Source organism: Erpetoichthys calabaricus, chromosome 5, assembly GCF_900747795.2.
Source record: "Erpetoichthys calabaricus chromosome 5, fErpCal1.3, whole genome shotgun sequence".
NCBI classification, from domain to species: Eukaryota; Metazoa; Chordata; class Cladistia; order Polypteriformes; family Polypteridae; genus Erpetoichthys; species Erpetoichthys calabaricus.
In genome coordinates this window covers 18,829,861-18,846,946 of record NC_041398.2, presented here as the reverse complement: position 1 = coordinate 18,846,946, position 17,086 = coordinate 18,829,861, and the positions used below count along the sequence as shown (strand labels likewise).

General features: G+C 44.2%; 1 protein-coding gene across 1 annotated transcript in view; it reads right to left on the bottom strand.

Moving 5' to 3' along the window:
* Positions 1 to 13,196, bottom strand: part of LOC114641654 (zinc finger protein 850-like) — a 44,238-nt gene extending 31,042 nt beyond the window's left edge. The window contains exons 1-3 of the mRNA XM_051927760.1: positions 13,078 to 13,196; positions 12,441 to 12,982; positions 8,116 to 9,437 (exon numbers count right to left, since the gene is read on the bottom strand). Of these exons, the coding sequence (XP_051783720.1) occupies positions 8,116 to 9,437; positions 12,441 to 12,846 (1,728 nt within the window). The 5' untranslated portion in view covers positions 12,847 to 12,982; positions 13,078 to 13,196. The remainder of the gene's footprint in view (positions 1 to 8,115; positions 9,438 to 12,440; positions 12,983 to 13,077) is intronic.
* Positions 13,197 to 17,086: the final 3,890 nt, after the last annotated feature.

Sequence of the window (17,086 nt, the reverse complement as noted above, 5' to 3'; positions counted from 1 at the left end):
AGTCCGAATGTCAAACCAACGACGGATGTCAAACTGACTTTACTTTAATATCTAAACAGTAAACCCCCGATTCTCTAAAGAATCGCAAATCCAAGAATGGCAATTACTTTCTGTTCCCTCCAAACTTTGTAGGGATGTAAGATCATGGAGGGTGGGAGCGTCCTGGGAAAGTTTTCATTTAATGAATTAAATATATTTGTAGTAAAGCTGTTTCTCTTTGGAGCCATGACTCGTTTGGTTCTGGTGTTTGAGAAGCGCGTTGTAGGCGCCTTCGTTCATTGTTTTTATCCATGCAGTCTCGTGTTTGTTTTTCTATGGGTGTGTTGTTAGCTAGAAGTCGTTTGCTGTTAGGAATCAGAATTGAACCCCTGACCGCAGGCACTGTGGAGTAGCTGACCGCTGGCACTGTCAGTAGTCACCACTACCTCATGTTTAAATACATACACGTATATAGATAGACGCCGCATTCACTGTGTTTCCCAGTAGACACGATACGTCAGCCTTATTGCGAGTGGCAAAAGTGCCACTTAAACTAATACAGGTAGACGTGGAAACTGGGTTTTCTGATGAAAAAACAATAACGTTTAAAACAGTATCTTTTACATACAACAGATTCTGGCGAATCGTTTAGATGCAATTATTTATATCCATGTATACACTAATAATGGCAATTATAAAATTATAATAATTATAATTATTATTATTATTAACCATTCTTCCCATATAAGTAACATTTCGGGGACTGCCTTCTTCTATCTTCGAAACATTTCCAGACTTTGTCCTGTTCTTACACAACACAGTACTGAAGTATTGGTTAATGCCCGAGTCACCTCATGTATAGATTACTGTAATGCTATTCTATCTGGCATCCCACAAAAACTTATCAATCACTTAGAACTTCTTCAAAATTCTGCTGCCAGGATAATAACCTGCTGTTGTAAATCCACTGAACATATTACACCGATTCTCTCTCAACTTCACTGGCTCCCTGTTAACTACCGATTACAATACTAAATACCGCTCTTAACATTTAAAGCTCTCCATAACCTCACTGATCTCCTCCAGACTTACACTCCTCTCGCTCACTCAGATCTTGTAATTTGAGAGTATTCAGTCTGGCAATATGGTGCAGCCTTAGTTTGTGGAAGACAGACACAACTAAAGACATGAGCATAAAATGATAGTTGTCAATTTCAAACTGTGTTTTCTCAATGTGCTCCTTGAGAAAAAACATCATCAAGTTTGAGAAATGTTAACAGCTAACAACAATCTACATAGTTAGTGACTAAATACGTTTAGCCAAAACATTGTTTGGAGGCTCACTTGAGCACATAAATGCATAGCTTTGCTAGTGGCGTAGCTAAAGTTAAGATTATAAAACGGGATTTCCTAATGGCCAAATATAACCAAAACAATTGTTCAGCCTTACCTATGAAATGTAATCCCCCGGGATCTGGTTTGGAGCGTACAGCGGTTTGTACAATCCCAAGCAGCACATTATTCATTACTTCACTCCACAGCAGTGCCACTCACAATATGGCGGCGACGTTGACGTACGATTCTGCAAGTCATGAGGCGTCTAGTTATTCTATGTCAATGTTTAAATATGTCACCATGGCAACTTGTTAGCGTACACGCTTTACGTAAAGTTTAGTTTACAGGTCGTGTTGTGTTGTTTGGGCGCCACTTACAGAGTTTGGGAATCCGCTGGATTTGACTGTTGGGCGCTGTGCGAGTGCGCGTGCGCCTTTGGCACGGGTTGCGTCTGGCATCCGTGTATATATAAAACCTTAGTAAACATTACTAAACGAAGGTTTTATATGCGGTGGTGTGCGCGTTCGGGCGGCGGTTGTATTGTGACCTGAAGTTTAGTTTACAGGTTGTGTTGTGTTGTTTGGGCGCTACCTACTGAGTCTGGGAAGCCGCTGGGTTTGACTCTGGGGCGCTGAGTCGCAGTGCACGTGCGCTTCGATGCGTCCTGCGTCCGTGCATATATACAACTGTCGTTTAGTAATATAGAATTGTACATTCCTCCGTCTAGACCATCTTCTACAATGTGCTTGGGAGCCCCCCGGTTTTTCACATCAGAACTTTAGATCTTGCAAGAGTGTGCACACTCAAACACCCTTAGAAATGATAAATAACACAGTGCTAAATACGAGAAATTCAACATTTGTTATACAAACATAGTGTAACCTGCGTCAAACAGACGGAACCCTCGGTATGCAGGATGCTTCTACAAAAGTCTTTATTAAATCCTAAACATACATTCATCAAAACTGTTAATGAAGGCGCGTGACTTGAGCAGGTTAACGTAACCTTACTGTTTATTTCGCCTTATACAATTTCTTGTATTAGGAATTTGTTAGTTTTCGCATACCCCTTGGGGTCAGAGCGCAGGGTCAGCCGTTGTACAGCGCCCCTGGAGCAATTACATGTTGAGGGCCTTGCTCAAGGGCCCAGCAGAGTAGGATCTCTTTTGGCAGTGACGGGGATTTGAACCGGCAACCTTCTGGATACCAGCACAGATCCTTAGCCTCAGAGCCACCACTCCGCTCCACCATTTGCTAGTTATTTAAGTTATATGAATGTTTTACTATATGGGAGGTTCCTATAACCCCCATACGTTGAATTAAATCAGTATATTCTAACTATTTCTAGCCTCTCTGACTAAACATTAGTCTCAGTTAGTGATCAGCCTTGCCATGTGTAAGGTTTTAAACCGTGCCTTGAGTGTTTTGTGTGCCAAATAACATGAAAGATAAAGCACTTAATTGAAAGTGCTGCGCCGTACATTTTAAGCATACAGAAGAAGAAGTAAAGAATCTTTAAGCACAGAAACAACTAAAGTGTTACAAGAAAAATGAAGTTTAGAGAAGTTACATTTTTTGCCTTTTATTCTACGTGTGTAACAACTTTTTTCTATATTCTTATGTTGACTGTTTGCTTTGAATTTTCACTAAATATTGTAAAACGAACTTCTGGACTGAGAGATTTCTTTCGGCACACGTTTTACCCGTGCATGAACCCGCTTTACACTCCTGCAGCTACACTTACCTTATTAAACCTAAAGATATCTCCTCGTCGTAATAAAGAATTTGTGGAGTGTGATGGACGCCCCTGGAATGGAAGGAAGGGGGAGGGCTCCTAACTGGCCGACACTGCTTCCCCCAAAATGGTAGGCGGCAGCTTCCCTACAGTGTGGCGGTGCCCCAGATTCCCGCAGGGCATCTTGGGACTTGGAGTTTGGTTTCTCAGCCCTGTTGGGTGCCATGGGTGCCGGCAGGGGGAGCTGTTGAAAAAACAGGGGACTTATACTTTCCTTTTAGCCCAGAAGTACAAGTAGTCAAGAGGATGGAAGCCCTGAAGTACTTCTGGGCTGAAGAAAATGTCAGTTCTTCATTAGACCTGGCAGTGCCAGTGGTTGGAAGGACAGAAGCACTTCCGGGTCAGGGACTATTTAAAGGATTGATGGGAACCCAGCAAGCGAGCCGGAGTCGAGAGGAGTGTGACAGAGCTTGCTGGGAGGTGGAGGAGAGAATTATTATTACATGGTGGCTCTGAGGCTAAAGATCTGCACTGGCAATCGGAAAGTTGCTGGTTCGAATCCGGTAAAATGCCAAAAGGGACTCTGCTCTATTGGGCCCTTGAGCAAGGCCCTTAACCTGCAATTGCTAAGTGCTTTGAGTAGTGAGAAAAGCTCTATATAAAAGCAAAGAATTATTATTGTGTTTATTATTATCATCATCATTATTATTGTATTATTGCCTGTTTATTGTGGCTGGGGTTGTTTGGAGGCACTACAAAGAAAAAGGAAGAATTAAAAAAGATCTTCTTATTGCTTTTACCCTGTGTCTACATCTGTCTGTTGGGTTTAATGGGGCAACAGCGCCCCAAGCGTTTGACAAGAACGATATTCTCTCTGTGAAACTGAAGACACGGTGGCGCAGTGGGTAGCGCTGCTGCCTCGCAGTTGGGAGACCCGGGGACCTGGGTTCACTTCCCGGGTCCTCCCTGCGTGGAGTTTGCATGTTCTCCCCGTGTCTGCGTGGGTTTCCTCCGGGCGCTCCGGTTTCCTCCCACAGTCCAGAGACATGCAGGTTAGGTGGATCAGTGATTCTAAATTGGCCCTAGTGTATGCTTGGTGCGTGCGTGGGTGTGTTTGTGTGTGTCCTGCGGTGGGTTGGCACCCTGTCCGGGATTGGTTCCTGCCTTGTGCCCTGTGTTGGCTGGGATTGGCTCCTATGACCCTGTGTTTGGATTCAGCGGGTTGGAAAATGGATGGATGGATGAAACTGAAGAAAACAGCAATGAAGAAAAAACCTTTATTTAAGCAGGAAATTACGCTTGCCCGAAATGGCTTCTAACAGACGGAGAAAGATTTTTACAAGACTACACTGAGCATGTGCAATAGCTTGGTGCATCAAAACCAATCATAAACATAAATTATTAAGTTCCCCAAACGTACTTTCTCACATTCCCATAACACAAAGCTAAAAACACTAAATTTAATTATTTTTTTTTAAGTTGACTCAAATTTTAATGAGCTGATAGTTCATTTAACTTTTCAAGCTCAGGTTAATTAACTTTTTTGAAGTTGCTTATTTACAGTGTGGAATCAGTCTAATGTTATTGGATACATGTCTCCCTTTTATAAAGCTAGACTGGGTATTAGACTTAAACCTTGTTTAGAGGACATTATCTCTATCTGAATATGAAGAAGCTAGTAATTTGTATTCTGAATTTAAAAGTGTAATGGGACACCAGTTATCCCCATGGCAGTGGTCTTTATCTGGTTTGGGAATTAGTGATATGAGACCCTGTTTCATTGATTCCCACCATTCACTGCACTCACTAAACACCTCCAACACAAGATCTTTGATCTTCAAAGATTCAGGAGGTAAGCAATCTGGACCAGGAGCCTTATAGTTTGGCCTGCGTTTTTGACAATGTCCCCCAAACTCTTCCACAATAATGGGCTTCTCACAGAATTCCCTACTGTGGTCACTAATAACAAACTGTAAAGTATTAAAAAAATATACCAGTCACATGGGGATGAAATGAAGACGTGTGCAATGTCTGATAAAATTCTGAAACAGTGGAACATATTCTAGCATCAAGGTATTGTTAACATAAAGAGATATTTCTTTTCTAGAGCGAAAAAAAAAGAGAAGCAGAATTTTGCTCTCCAAGTGCCAACCAGATGGCTCTGGATCTTACAAAAACACCTCATGCCCCTTCCTGAAAAATGTTACCCAGCCTCATCCTTAAAACATAAAGCTCTTCCTTCTCCAGATCACTAAGATCAGGCATTTTAGTAAATTCACTGATCTTTTTGTTATAATATCTAAATGCTCTTTTTTGGAAAATTCCTGCATTAATATTTAAAAAGCTCCCATTTAGTGCCAGCTAAGATGCCTGCCAAAGATTTAGTCATTTCAGCAATTGTATTAATCTCCTGACAATAAAGGTCTGAAGACAGAGTCAGAAGTGGACTCATCACTGGCCATTCCAGTTGACGTGGTAGGAGACGTTGACATAATAGGGATGGTGTTGGGAGCCTGGTCATTGGAAGAAGGTGGCAGTGGGAGAGAAAATCTATTAAGAAATCGGTTCAGGTCATTAGCTTTGTCCACATCCCCTTCCAGTATCTGGATTGTTGAGTCCAGTAATGACGCCCAGTGCACTCCAGAGTTCCTTCATGTCATTCTATTTTAGCTTTATATGCTTCCTTTCCTAACCTCAGCTTTTTTCTTTAGCACTTGCTGTGCGTCCCTCAGAGCCTCTTTGTCGCTGGATTTGAATGTTCTCCTTTTCTCATTCAGGAGACATTTGAGCTCCTTGGTAATCCAGGGCTTGTTGTTTGGACAGCAACACAATGTCTTTGAGGGAGTCGAAATAAAATTTGATATAGTCTGTGATGCAGTGACAAGAGTTCCTCAATTTCATCCCCACGTGCCTCGCACACCATTCCTCAGTCTGTCATTCAGAGCACTTACAGCCTCCAGGCTCCCCCTCCTCACTACTCTGGTGGTTAACAGGTTGCCGTCTAATAACAGGCTTATAGCTGGGAATAAGATGAATCAGGTTGTGGTCCAATTTTCCTAATGGAGCAAGTAGATTACACGTAAAGGAATATTTAACATTTGAATACAGCAGGCTGCGGTGGGTTGGCACCCTGCCCGGGATTGGTTCCTGCCTTGTGCCCTGTGTTGGCTGGGATTGGCTCCAGCAGACCCCCGTGACCCTGTGTTCGGATTCAGCGGGTTGGATGATGGATGGATGGATGGATACAGCAGGTCCAGCTTTTTATTTCCTTGAGTGGACCTGGTCACAAACTGATAGAAATTTGTAATTATTTGTTCCAAAGTCACATTAGTTGAAGTCACCACATATTATAACTGCAGGGTCAGAATGAGTCATCCTCTGCTTCTTAGGGACAAGCTGACAGAGATGGGAGTAGATTCATACCTGGTGGCATGGATCGTGGACTATCTTAAAGACAGACCTCAGTATGTGTGTCTCGGGAACTGCAGGTCTGACATTGTGGTCAGCAACACAGGAGCGCCGCAGGGGACTGTACTTTCTCCGGTCCTGTTCAGCCTATATACATCAGACTTCCAATACAACTCGGAGTCCTGCCATGTGCAAAAGTTCGCTGACGACACTACTATCGTGGGCTGTATCAGGAGTGGGCAGGAGGAGGAGTACAGGAACCTAATCAAGGACTTTGTTAAATAGTGCGACTCAAACCACCTACACCTGAACACCAGCAAAACCAAGGAGCTGGTGGTGGCTTTTAGGAGGCCCAGACCCCTCATGGACCCCGTGATCATCAGAGGTGACTGTGTGCAGAGGGTGCAGACCTATAAATATCTGGGAGTGCAGCTGGATGATAAACTGGACTGGTCTGCCAATACTGATGTGCTGTGTAAGAAAGGACAGAGCCAGTTATACTTCCTTAGAAGGCTGGCGTCCTTCAACATCTGCAATAAGATGCTGCAGATGTTCTATCAGACGGTTGTGGCAAGCGCCCTCTTCTACACGGTGGTGTGCTGGGGAGGCAGCATTAAGAAGAAGGACGACTCACGCCTGGACAAACTGGTAAGGAAGGCAGGCTCTATTGTTGGCATGGAGCTGGACAGTTTGACATCTTTGGCAGAGCGACGGGTGCTGAGCAGACTCCTGTCAATCATGGAGAATCCACTGCATCCACTGAACAGGATCATCTCCAGACAGAGGAGCAGCCTCAGCGACAGACTGTTGTCACTGTCCTGCTCCACTGACAGACTGAGAAGATCGTTCCTCCCCCAATCTATGCGACTCTTCAATTCCACCCGGGGGTGTAAACGTTAACATTATACAAAGTTATTGTCTGTTTTTACCTGCACTGTTATCAATCTTTAATTTAATATTGTTTTTTGTATCAGTATGCTGCTGCTGGAGTATGTGAATTTCCCCTTGGGATTAATAAAGTATCTATCTATCTATCTATCTAATGTGCTGGTGACAGAACTGATCATTTCCAATGCGGAGGTTCCATGTGATGAGGGAGGAAAATAAACATTAATAAGAATGATGTAATTCATCTGTCTGAGCAAATAACATGGACACATTCTGACAGCTAGAACTTCAATGTCTGAATTACAAATTGTAGTTTTAACTGTAATCTGCTCCCTTTTACACCATTCCTCATTCACATAGATGACCAGTCCCCCCTCCTGTCTTTTGTCCACACCTCAGGACTCTGTCAGCTCAAATAAGATGAAATTTGTCCAGTATTAAAACAGTGTCAGGTATATCAGGTTTAATCCAGCTCTCCGTAAAACACAAAACACCACTGCACTTGTATGCACCACGACCCTCATCCATCTTATATGTACCCATGGGTTTTGTGTGCTAAAAGTCACACTTTTGTTAGGACATTTTGTTCATTTAAATCTGCAGCAAGACCTTTCTCTAGCACCTCGTAACAAATACCTCTTCCTGCAGTTTGCACAGACTGATGGTATTTGGTAGGGAAACCAGAAATTCTGGAAGTTTCTTTTGACGAGACCTGCGGATATCAGCACCCCAGCACAGGTTCAGTTGTTTCTGTTCCCACAGCTCAACTCAAATTCTTTTCTCTCTAGTGTGAATGTTTGAGTGGTAGTTAAGGCTGCTTCTTTCTGAAAATTGTTTTCCACACTCAGAACAGCAATATGGCTTCTCTCCAGAATGAATTTTCGTGTGTCGCAGAAGAGAGCTACGGTTAGAGAATAGTTTCCCACATTCAGAACAGTAATAAGGTTTCTCTCCAGTATGAATTCTTTTGTGCCGCTGAAGAGTGCTACGGTCAAAGAAATGTTTGCCACATTCAGAACAAGAACATGGTCTTTCTCCAGTATGAACTCTCATATGTATTTGTAGACTGCCACGATTAGTACACTGTTTACCACATTCTGAACAGCAGTATGGATTTTCTTCAGTGTGAATTCTTGAATGCTTCTGAAGAGAGCTACTATCAGTAAATCCTTTAGCACATTTAGAACACACATATGGCTTTTCTCCAGTGTGAATTTGTTTATGATACCGAAGGGAGCTACTGTCAGTGAATCCTTTACCACATCCAAAACAGAAATATGGTCTTTCGCCAGTGTGAATGCGTGTGTGCCTCTGAAGTGCGCTACCATCAGAGAATCGTTTGCCACATTCTGAACAACAGTGAGGTTTCTCTCCAGTGTGAATTCTGATGTGCCTCCGTAGGCCACTTCCTTGTATGAAGCGTTTGCCACATTCATTACAACAATAAGGTTTCTCCCCACTGTGAATTCTCAAATGATTATAAAAATTACTTAAAACTGAAAATGTTTTACCACATTCAGAACAGCAATACGGTTTTTCTCCGGTATGAATTTTTGAATGCTTGTGAAGACCGCTGTTATGAGAAAATTTTTTACCGCATTCAGCACAGCTGTATGGTTTCTCTCCAGTGTGAACACGGGTATGCCGCTTAAGAGCACGTTTACTGGGGAATCGTTTGCCACACTCGGGACAGCAGTGGGGTTTTTCTCCAGTGTGAATTTTTTTATGTGCGTGAAGACTACTTCTGTGTGAAAAATGCTTGCCACATTCAGAACAGGCATATGGTTTCTGAATTGTATGGACTGACTTACCTTCAAAGTCAGATTTGTTTTCAAAAGTTTTTGCACAATCCTGGCTGTCATATAACACCTCTTGGTCTGTATTATGCACTTCTTTCTGATCAGTGTGGACAGATTTTCTCCGTGTCTTTTTGGCAGCAGGAAGAAAACTACACTGGAAAGAGCCTGCTGTCAAATTCTCAGATCCTCTTGCTGATATCTTCATCTCCTCCTTGTCATGTTGGTGATGCAGTTTGCTCTGAAGTGAGGGCTGAGCAAACGAAGACACAGAAAAGCTGTCATTCCCCAAGAAATCTGCAAAATTAGAAGCAGTTAATTTTTAATAATTTATTACAAAACAGATATCTGAAACACTGTTTGGTGCTTGTCTCATCCCTTAGCTCCACTTCTACTCCCTGCACTGTATGTGTGGACTTTGCCCGTTCATCTCCTGTTTGTTCAGTTTCTACAGTTTTCTCTTATATCCCAACAATGTGTCATCTGTGTTAAACTTGTGTGGTGTTACCGAGTGTGGATGTGTGTGCCAGTGTGCCTCACAAAAGACTGGCATCCATTCTCAGGTTGATGTCTGCCTCACTTGAAAAGCTGCCATTAAACCCCAGGTAAAGAAAATGAGCAGGAGGGATCTGATAGGTAGAGCTGATAAAGTCATGTGGATTTAGCAAAACTCAAGTTTAAGACCTTCCATGTCCAGTGGTTGCTATTTGCCACCTCACGCTCCCTACTCTTACTAAGACTCGTTCCTTACATTTCTGTCCTCCTGATCTTTAACAGGACCCTGCAGTGGACATGCCATCTTCATTGATGAACTCATTGCCAGAGCTGTATGTTGTCCTACAAAACTGTACACATTCATCTCCACTACAACTGAGCAACAGAGAGGGGCAGAGTGGGCAGATAACCCACAGCATGGTCAATTTAGAAAGTGAATTTTGCTTCTCTCTTGTAATTTATCTGATAACATTTAGATTATTGAATACCATCATTTTGTGAAGTAACAATAAGTATGTGTATATCTTCTTTTACATTATTAAGGCCCAGTGGTTGACACATCCACTCATGGCTCCAGCTCAGATCTTTGTGGAATAACCTTAGAAGGACTATGGAGCAGTTGACAAACAGCAACTGAAATCTAGCAGGTCAGTTTGGTTTTCTCTGCTGCCTGATGGGTCCAGTGTTCTGGGGTCAGATTCTGCACCCAGATGTTGTCCATATGGACTTCACGTATTCTCTGTATGTTTGCTCAAGATTTCACATTCATATACTATGTGCAGTCCAGGTGGACAGGGACTCTGAACTGCTCCAATGTGGGTGTCAATGGGGGTCAAGGGTTCCCAAGATGGACAGGACTAGACTGGCACATCCTACAGGCCTGCTCTCTGATGCTGCTGCCTCCCCTTCAGAATATTATGGGATATTACAAATGTTTCATATTTCCCCACATACTCTATAGCTATGTATTATAAACTGCTCAAAAAAACTAAAGGAAAACTTTGAAAACAAATCAGATCTCAATGCGAAAAAAATCCTGCTGGCTCTCTCTACTGCTATGGACTGATATGCTGATGTGTTAGAAATGAAATGAAAATGATCAACCAACAGAGAGCTGAATTCAAAGACACCCCAAAAAATGATGCAGCAGGCAGGGGCGGGGTTTGGCGGGGTTTGTGGGGGGCAGTCAATGGTATCAATTCCTTCATCCTCCAGGAACTGCCTGCATACTCTCGCCACATGAGGCCGGGCACCAGGAGGAACCCAGGAGCCACTGCACAGCATAGGCTCTGACAATGGGTCCAAGGATTTCACCCTGATACCTAATGGCAGTCAAGGTGCCTTTGTCTAGCCTGTAGAGATCTGTACGTCCCTCCATGGATATGCCTCCCCAGATATACCATCACTGACCCCCCACCAAACTGGTCAGGCTGAACGATGTCACAGGCTGCATAACATTCTCCACGGCTTCTCCAGACCCTTTCATGTCTGTCACATGTGCTCAGGGTGAACCTGCTCTCATTTGTGAAAAACACAGGGCACCAGTGGAGGACCTGCCAATACTGGTAATCTATGGCAAATGCCAATCGAGCTCCACGGTGCCCACTAGAGGATGTCGGGGCCCTCAGTCCACCCTCATGAAGTCTGTTTCTGATTGTTTGGTCAGAGACATTCACCCCAGTGTTCTCCCTGCCTGCTGGAGGTCATTTTGTAGGGTCTGGCAGTGCTCATCCTGTTCCTCCCTGCCCAAAGGAGCAGATACTGGTGGGTCCTGCTGATGGGTTAAGGACCTTCTACAAGGGGCCCTGTCCAGCTCTCCTCGAGTAACTGTCTGTGTCTCCTGGAATCTCCTCCATGCCCTTGAGACTGTGCTGGGAGACACAGCAAACCTTCTGGCAATGGGAGGCGCGTATTGATGTGCCTGCCATCCTGGAGAAGTTGGACTACCTGTGCCACCAAACTCTGTAGGGTCCAGATATGGCCTCATGCTACCAGTAGTGACACTGACTGGAACCAAATGCAAAACGACAGATGAGGAGGGAAAGTGTCAGTGGCCTCCCTCCACCTGTTAAACAATTCCTGTATTGGGGGTCGTCTCATTGTTGCCCCTCTTGTGCACCGCTTGTTCATTTCATTAAACTGATTAACAACCCCCTCTGCTACTTAACTGACCAGATCAATAGCCTACAAGTTTCATTGACTTGATGTCATACCCTCATTCAAAAGTGGGCCTTTCATTTTTTGAGCAGTATATAATAATCAGTGTTAGGAAAAGACTGTGAGCTGAGCAAAATCAGGACAGACTCACAAGATTAAGGAATGGACTCTCAGAGTAAACATCTGCCTGTGTGCCAGGATATGACATTGTGGTCAAACCAATCAAAACGTGAATGACCCAATCCAAATAAAACTTGGTACAGCATTAGATAAAGGTAAAAGACCTTTGACCAACATCATTCCAGTAGATTTAGCTGCACAGACAGAATCATTTTGAGATTTTTGTTTAGCACATTTGACTCCTAACTGGATCACAATTGATAGAATCCATATTTTTAAGAAAAATCTGACATTTTATTTTAATAAAGGTAACATTGGTCACATTTTACTATTAAAATGATAGTTTTAGATGAGGAAGTCATGCTGGACCTTTCCAGATTTCTCGACTTTGCACAAACCTGTACAGTTTATTACATGTGGTATGCCAGCTATTATAGATCACTGTGCACCTGAGCAGTTTGTCTGACACTGAAAGAATCTGTAAATGTTATCAAGTCACCATTTCACATTTAATCAACTTAAACTTACTTATTTCAGTACTTGTAGATGGCTGCTGCTCTTCTTCTCTCCCATTTCCGTCTCTAATTTTCTCTTCAAACTCAGATTTCACTTCTACGGAATTCTGCTGGGAAGCCAGTTGTCCCGTGTTAGTGAACCAATGCGGTAAACTGGAAGGTGACTCTTCAACAATCTCTTGTTTGAAAATATTCTTGTTTTCAAAGTTTTGCACTTCAAGACTAACTGAGAGTTCTTCCAAATCATCTACTTTCACTTCAACAGTCTCCCCCTGGCACTCTTTCTCTTTAAAAACTGAAAGTCCTCCTTTAGAATCCTCCACCTTCACACCCAAATCCTCTGGTGTTTCCCCCTTACAGTCCTCTTGTTTAATGTCAGCCAGTCTTTCATCTATACTATTATCAATGCTTGAAGCCATACTGTGTGAATCGCTTCTCTCCCCTCAAATGCCTGCTCTTGTTAAGATTCTGTGCTCACACGGACAGTCCTCTCTGGAAGGCCATTAGACACCTCACTGCAAAGCCATGTGATCTGGGAAGGAGGCTCCTTTTTATCTGTCAAAATAAAAATGATGGAATTACTTCATGGAGTCAACAAATATAATTTTACCACATTTCAGGGTTAACTTCCAGAAAACACAGAAGTGTACCTGCTAAGTTTGATGTGAGAAAGGAAATGCTGTGAATCTTCCATGTTAGCCTAAGAAGCTCCCGGAAGAGTTGGAGTAAAAACCTACTTGATAGGAAGATACTTCCCCCTGATTGAGACAAAGCAAATGACAGGGAGTGGGGTGGTCAGGTCAAGTTGGGAAGCATGCACTGGTACAGTGCATTGCAGCACCCACCACACAACAAAACAGTTCAGCATTCTCTTGGCAACCCCCCACACCCTTCAGGCAGACATACGTCCTGTCCCACCCTCCAGAAATGACCCTCTATGTGTCACAGCCAGGTGTTACGTGGGCATCCCCTTGGCCTGGTCCAGCCACTCAGGTCATCAATAATGAAGGTCCTGTGAGCCGGATCACACTTGGGAAATGGCGCCATATGGCCCTACTGCCGTAACTGATGCCCCCTCAGAATGCAGGTCATGTGCCTCATTTGGGACTCCGTGAGCAACACAAAGTCAAACCAACAATATCCAAGGGTTCCCTGAAGAGACACAGTACGGAAGGAGTCCAGTCTTTGTCTCGGGTCACTGGATAGCATCCATGTCTCACAACCATATAGCAAGACACAAAGCACCAGTACTCTAAAGACCTTCATCCTTTTACACAGATATCGGGAGCGCCACACAACCCTTGCCAGCGACCTCATGACCCCCCATGCTCTCCCAATCCATCTACTGACTTCATAGGAAGAGTTACCAGAGACATGAATGTCACTGCTGAGGTAAGTAAACCTCTCGATGAGGCTGACACACTCTGCACAGACAGACACACTGCTGATGGATGTGCCCAAGAGGTCATTAAAGGCCTGGCTCTTGGTTTTTATCAGGAAACTTGCAAGCCCAGATGCTCAGACTCTTCACTCAGTCTCTCAAGAACCCGTTTCAGAGCCTCCATTGATTCCATGAAGATCACAGCATCGTCAGCAAAGTCAAGACCAGTGAGTCTTTCTTTGCCAACAGATGCCCCCCTGCCACTGTACCCCATGACTTTACCTAACACCCAGTCCATGCAAGCATTGAACAGAGTAGCAGCAAAAACACACCGCTGACGAACCCCAGAATCAACTGGGAAAAACACAGAGGCTCTGCCTCCACTCTACTCAGCACTCACAGTACCAGTGGCCATGATATCCAGCAACCTCGAGGGGATCTCGGGAACCCTCAGGATGTCCCACAGGGCAACTCAGTCAACTGAGTCAAAAGCTTTACGGAAATCAACAAAGGCTGCAAAGAAACTCTGTTGATATTCGCGTCTGTGTTCAATGAGAAACCTCAGTGCCAGGATCAGTGTCGATGGTTGACTTCTTAGGCGTAAAACCAGATGTGAAGAAACGAATGCCTATAATGAGTGTAACACAGCTTTTTATAGAAAAAAAATGGAATAAGGCTACTCAAGTGACAGACAGGCGTTACAAACCCAGCCACAGGGGATGCACAAAACCAGGCAGACGAAAGAAGAAAAAGATGAGACAGGCGCTACAAAAGCCGTCCCTACCGCCACTCCGTCCGCCTTAACAGACGAGGTGAGCCGTTTTAGGCGCCCACACTTTCAGATCACGAGTTCAAGATGTCTTCGTTGTGTCGTTTAAATGAAAGCGCTACAATTTTAAGCACTCGGAAATGCATTACCACACTCTGAAGACTTCATTTTTTATCACGCGTGCGCCCTAAACTCGAGCTGAATGACAAGCACGGATTGGACAGAACGAGCGCGCGGCTGACGCAGCAATGTTGGAAACTCGGCCGGCGTGAACGTAAACGGGAGAGTGGAAGTGGAAGTGGAAATGTGCCGGGGGAATCTCAGCACCAATGCGAGCTTTGCACAGGCAGACGCGACTTTCTTAATATCTCTCACTTTCCTCCTCCCTTTCTTCCTTTGCATCTCTCTTCCTCTCTCTCCCAGTTCATCGTCCACACGCTGCTTGTATTTTTCCGTTTCCTCGACAATCCTGCTCAGCTGCTGCTCCACTTTCTTCTCGTCTCCCACCCGGCATCCCCCTTCACGCTCAATCCTCCCCTTGCTTACCGACACTCCCTCCTTCTCTTCGGCACGCTTGATTTCTCTTTTTCTTCTCCTCTTCTACTCGCTTTTCTCCACCCACGTGTCTCGTATGGCAGTCCGAGCCCTCAGCAAGCGACATCAAACAAAGAAAAACAAAACGAGTCATCAGCGAGCGACTGGACGAAGAGAATAAAAAAGTGAGTGATACCAGTCCGGTGAACACTGCCATCTACTGTACAGAGAGAGGATTCTTTATGAGCTCCCGTCTCCTGTGATTCTAAAATTGAATACAATACGCGGGATTGAGAAGGATGGCAATGGTGATGATAAAGACGACGATAATGAAATTCCAGCTTTGGCAACCCCCACAGCCCTAAACTGAATTAAGTTAGTTTGATGATGGCTGAATGGGCGGTCAGTTTTTTAGGGTAGGACTACTCCTGAGTTTCTTTCTTCTGATGAAGTAGACCGGCATTTCTTGTGGGAAAAGTGTTATCACTCGAGCAGATTACTTCATTCTCAGAGATGTTTACTGACTGATGTCCACTGTGGCTTATGCCCTGGGCTCTTGTCCAGCACGGACGCCTCTGTATTTGAAGGACTGGGGAAGAGAGCTTATCCAGGGCATTACCTCCCCGGGAATGCTGGGGCGCATCAGTGCTCTGAGTTTGGAGCATTTAAGCTCAACCCTGCTGGGGCCTGTGGTCACCGCCAGGGGGCGCCTGGAGGATTGCGGTGACCTTGGTTGCAACACTTCCGCCACACCCGGAAGTGTTGCCTGAAGAAGGTTCTCAAGCACCTGGAGAACTTCTGGGTGTCCTATAAAAGGAGCCAGCCATCACTATTCTGACAGCCAGGGTCGGGAGGACGTGGACTAAGCAGTCGAGTCGAGTCGAGTCGAGTCGAGTCGAGTCGAGTCGAGTCGAGTCGAGTCGTTTTTTTTGTGGTGGTGTGGACTGTCCTGTACACGTAGGAAATGGGGAAGATGTTTCCCACATGGGAAAAGGAAAAAAAATACAAGTGGTACCTCGGTATATGTCCTTAATCCGTTCCAGATCCTTGGACTTATACCAAACAGGACGTATACCAAACGAATTGTTCCCATAAGAAATAAAGGGAAATGAGTAATCCGTTCCCATGAAAAAAAATCCTATTGTTATTGGCATATTAGACATTGATGGGGTTGTATAAAATAATTTAAAACACTACTTAATACTAAAATAGATAAATACAAAAGCAATTAGATGACATAAATGAAAATTTAACCTCACTTTACCTTTTAATAACACCTTTGTACTTCACAATCGTATCTACCATCGCCCTCGGCATATGGTATGCAGCAGCCAAGTCCCAGATACGCATGCCACCTTCATACTTTTCAACAATCAATTCAAATTTACGTGAAAAAAACAGAATCGCGTGAAAATTCACAGAGAGTTATAGCACAAGTTGTTCACCGAATGCTAGCAACTGGCATGCTGACGCTCGTGGGCAGTCGTGGCTTTGTCTCAAGAGAGGTAAACAAGGGTAGCACGTGGTGTTCTAGCAGAGTCGTATTCCAAACAAAGGTCGTATACCAAGCAAAATTTTTCGCGTCCAAACAGGACATATACTAAGTTGGACTTATTCCAAAGCAGATGTATAACGAGGTATATAAAAGGTGTGTGCTAAACTTGTGTCTTGAGTCTGTCTGTGTCGGGTTTGGGCGGCAGGAGCTCCCCCTGCAGGCCACACCACAGTACAGTGAATATTTACTGGCTATGGACTGGAAACAGGAGGGCAAGGGACATTTGATTTGTTTTAATGGGGGTCTCTATCTCCCTCACTCTTGGCACAAAGCAAGAACTTACTCTGAACATGGTGCTTGTCCATCATAGGGCAAACTGGAATCAACAATCCACCAGACATGCACATCATTGACAGTAAAGCTAACTACTGTGCCACCATGCTGCTCTGTATACTGTGCAGTGTATTGTGAGCAAAATAC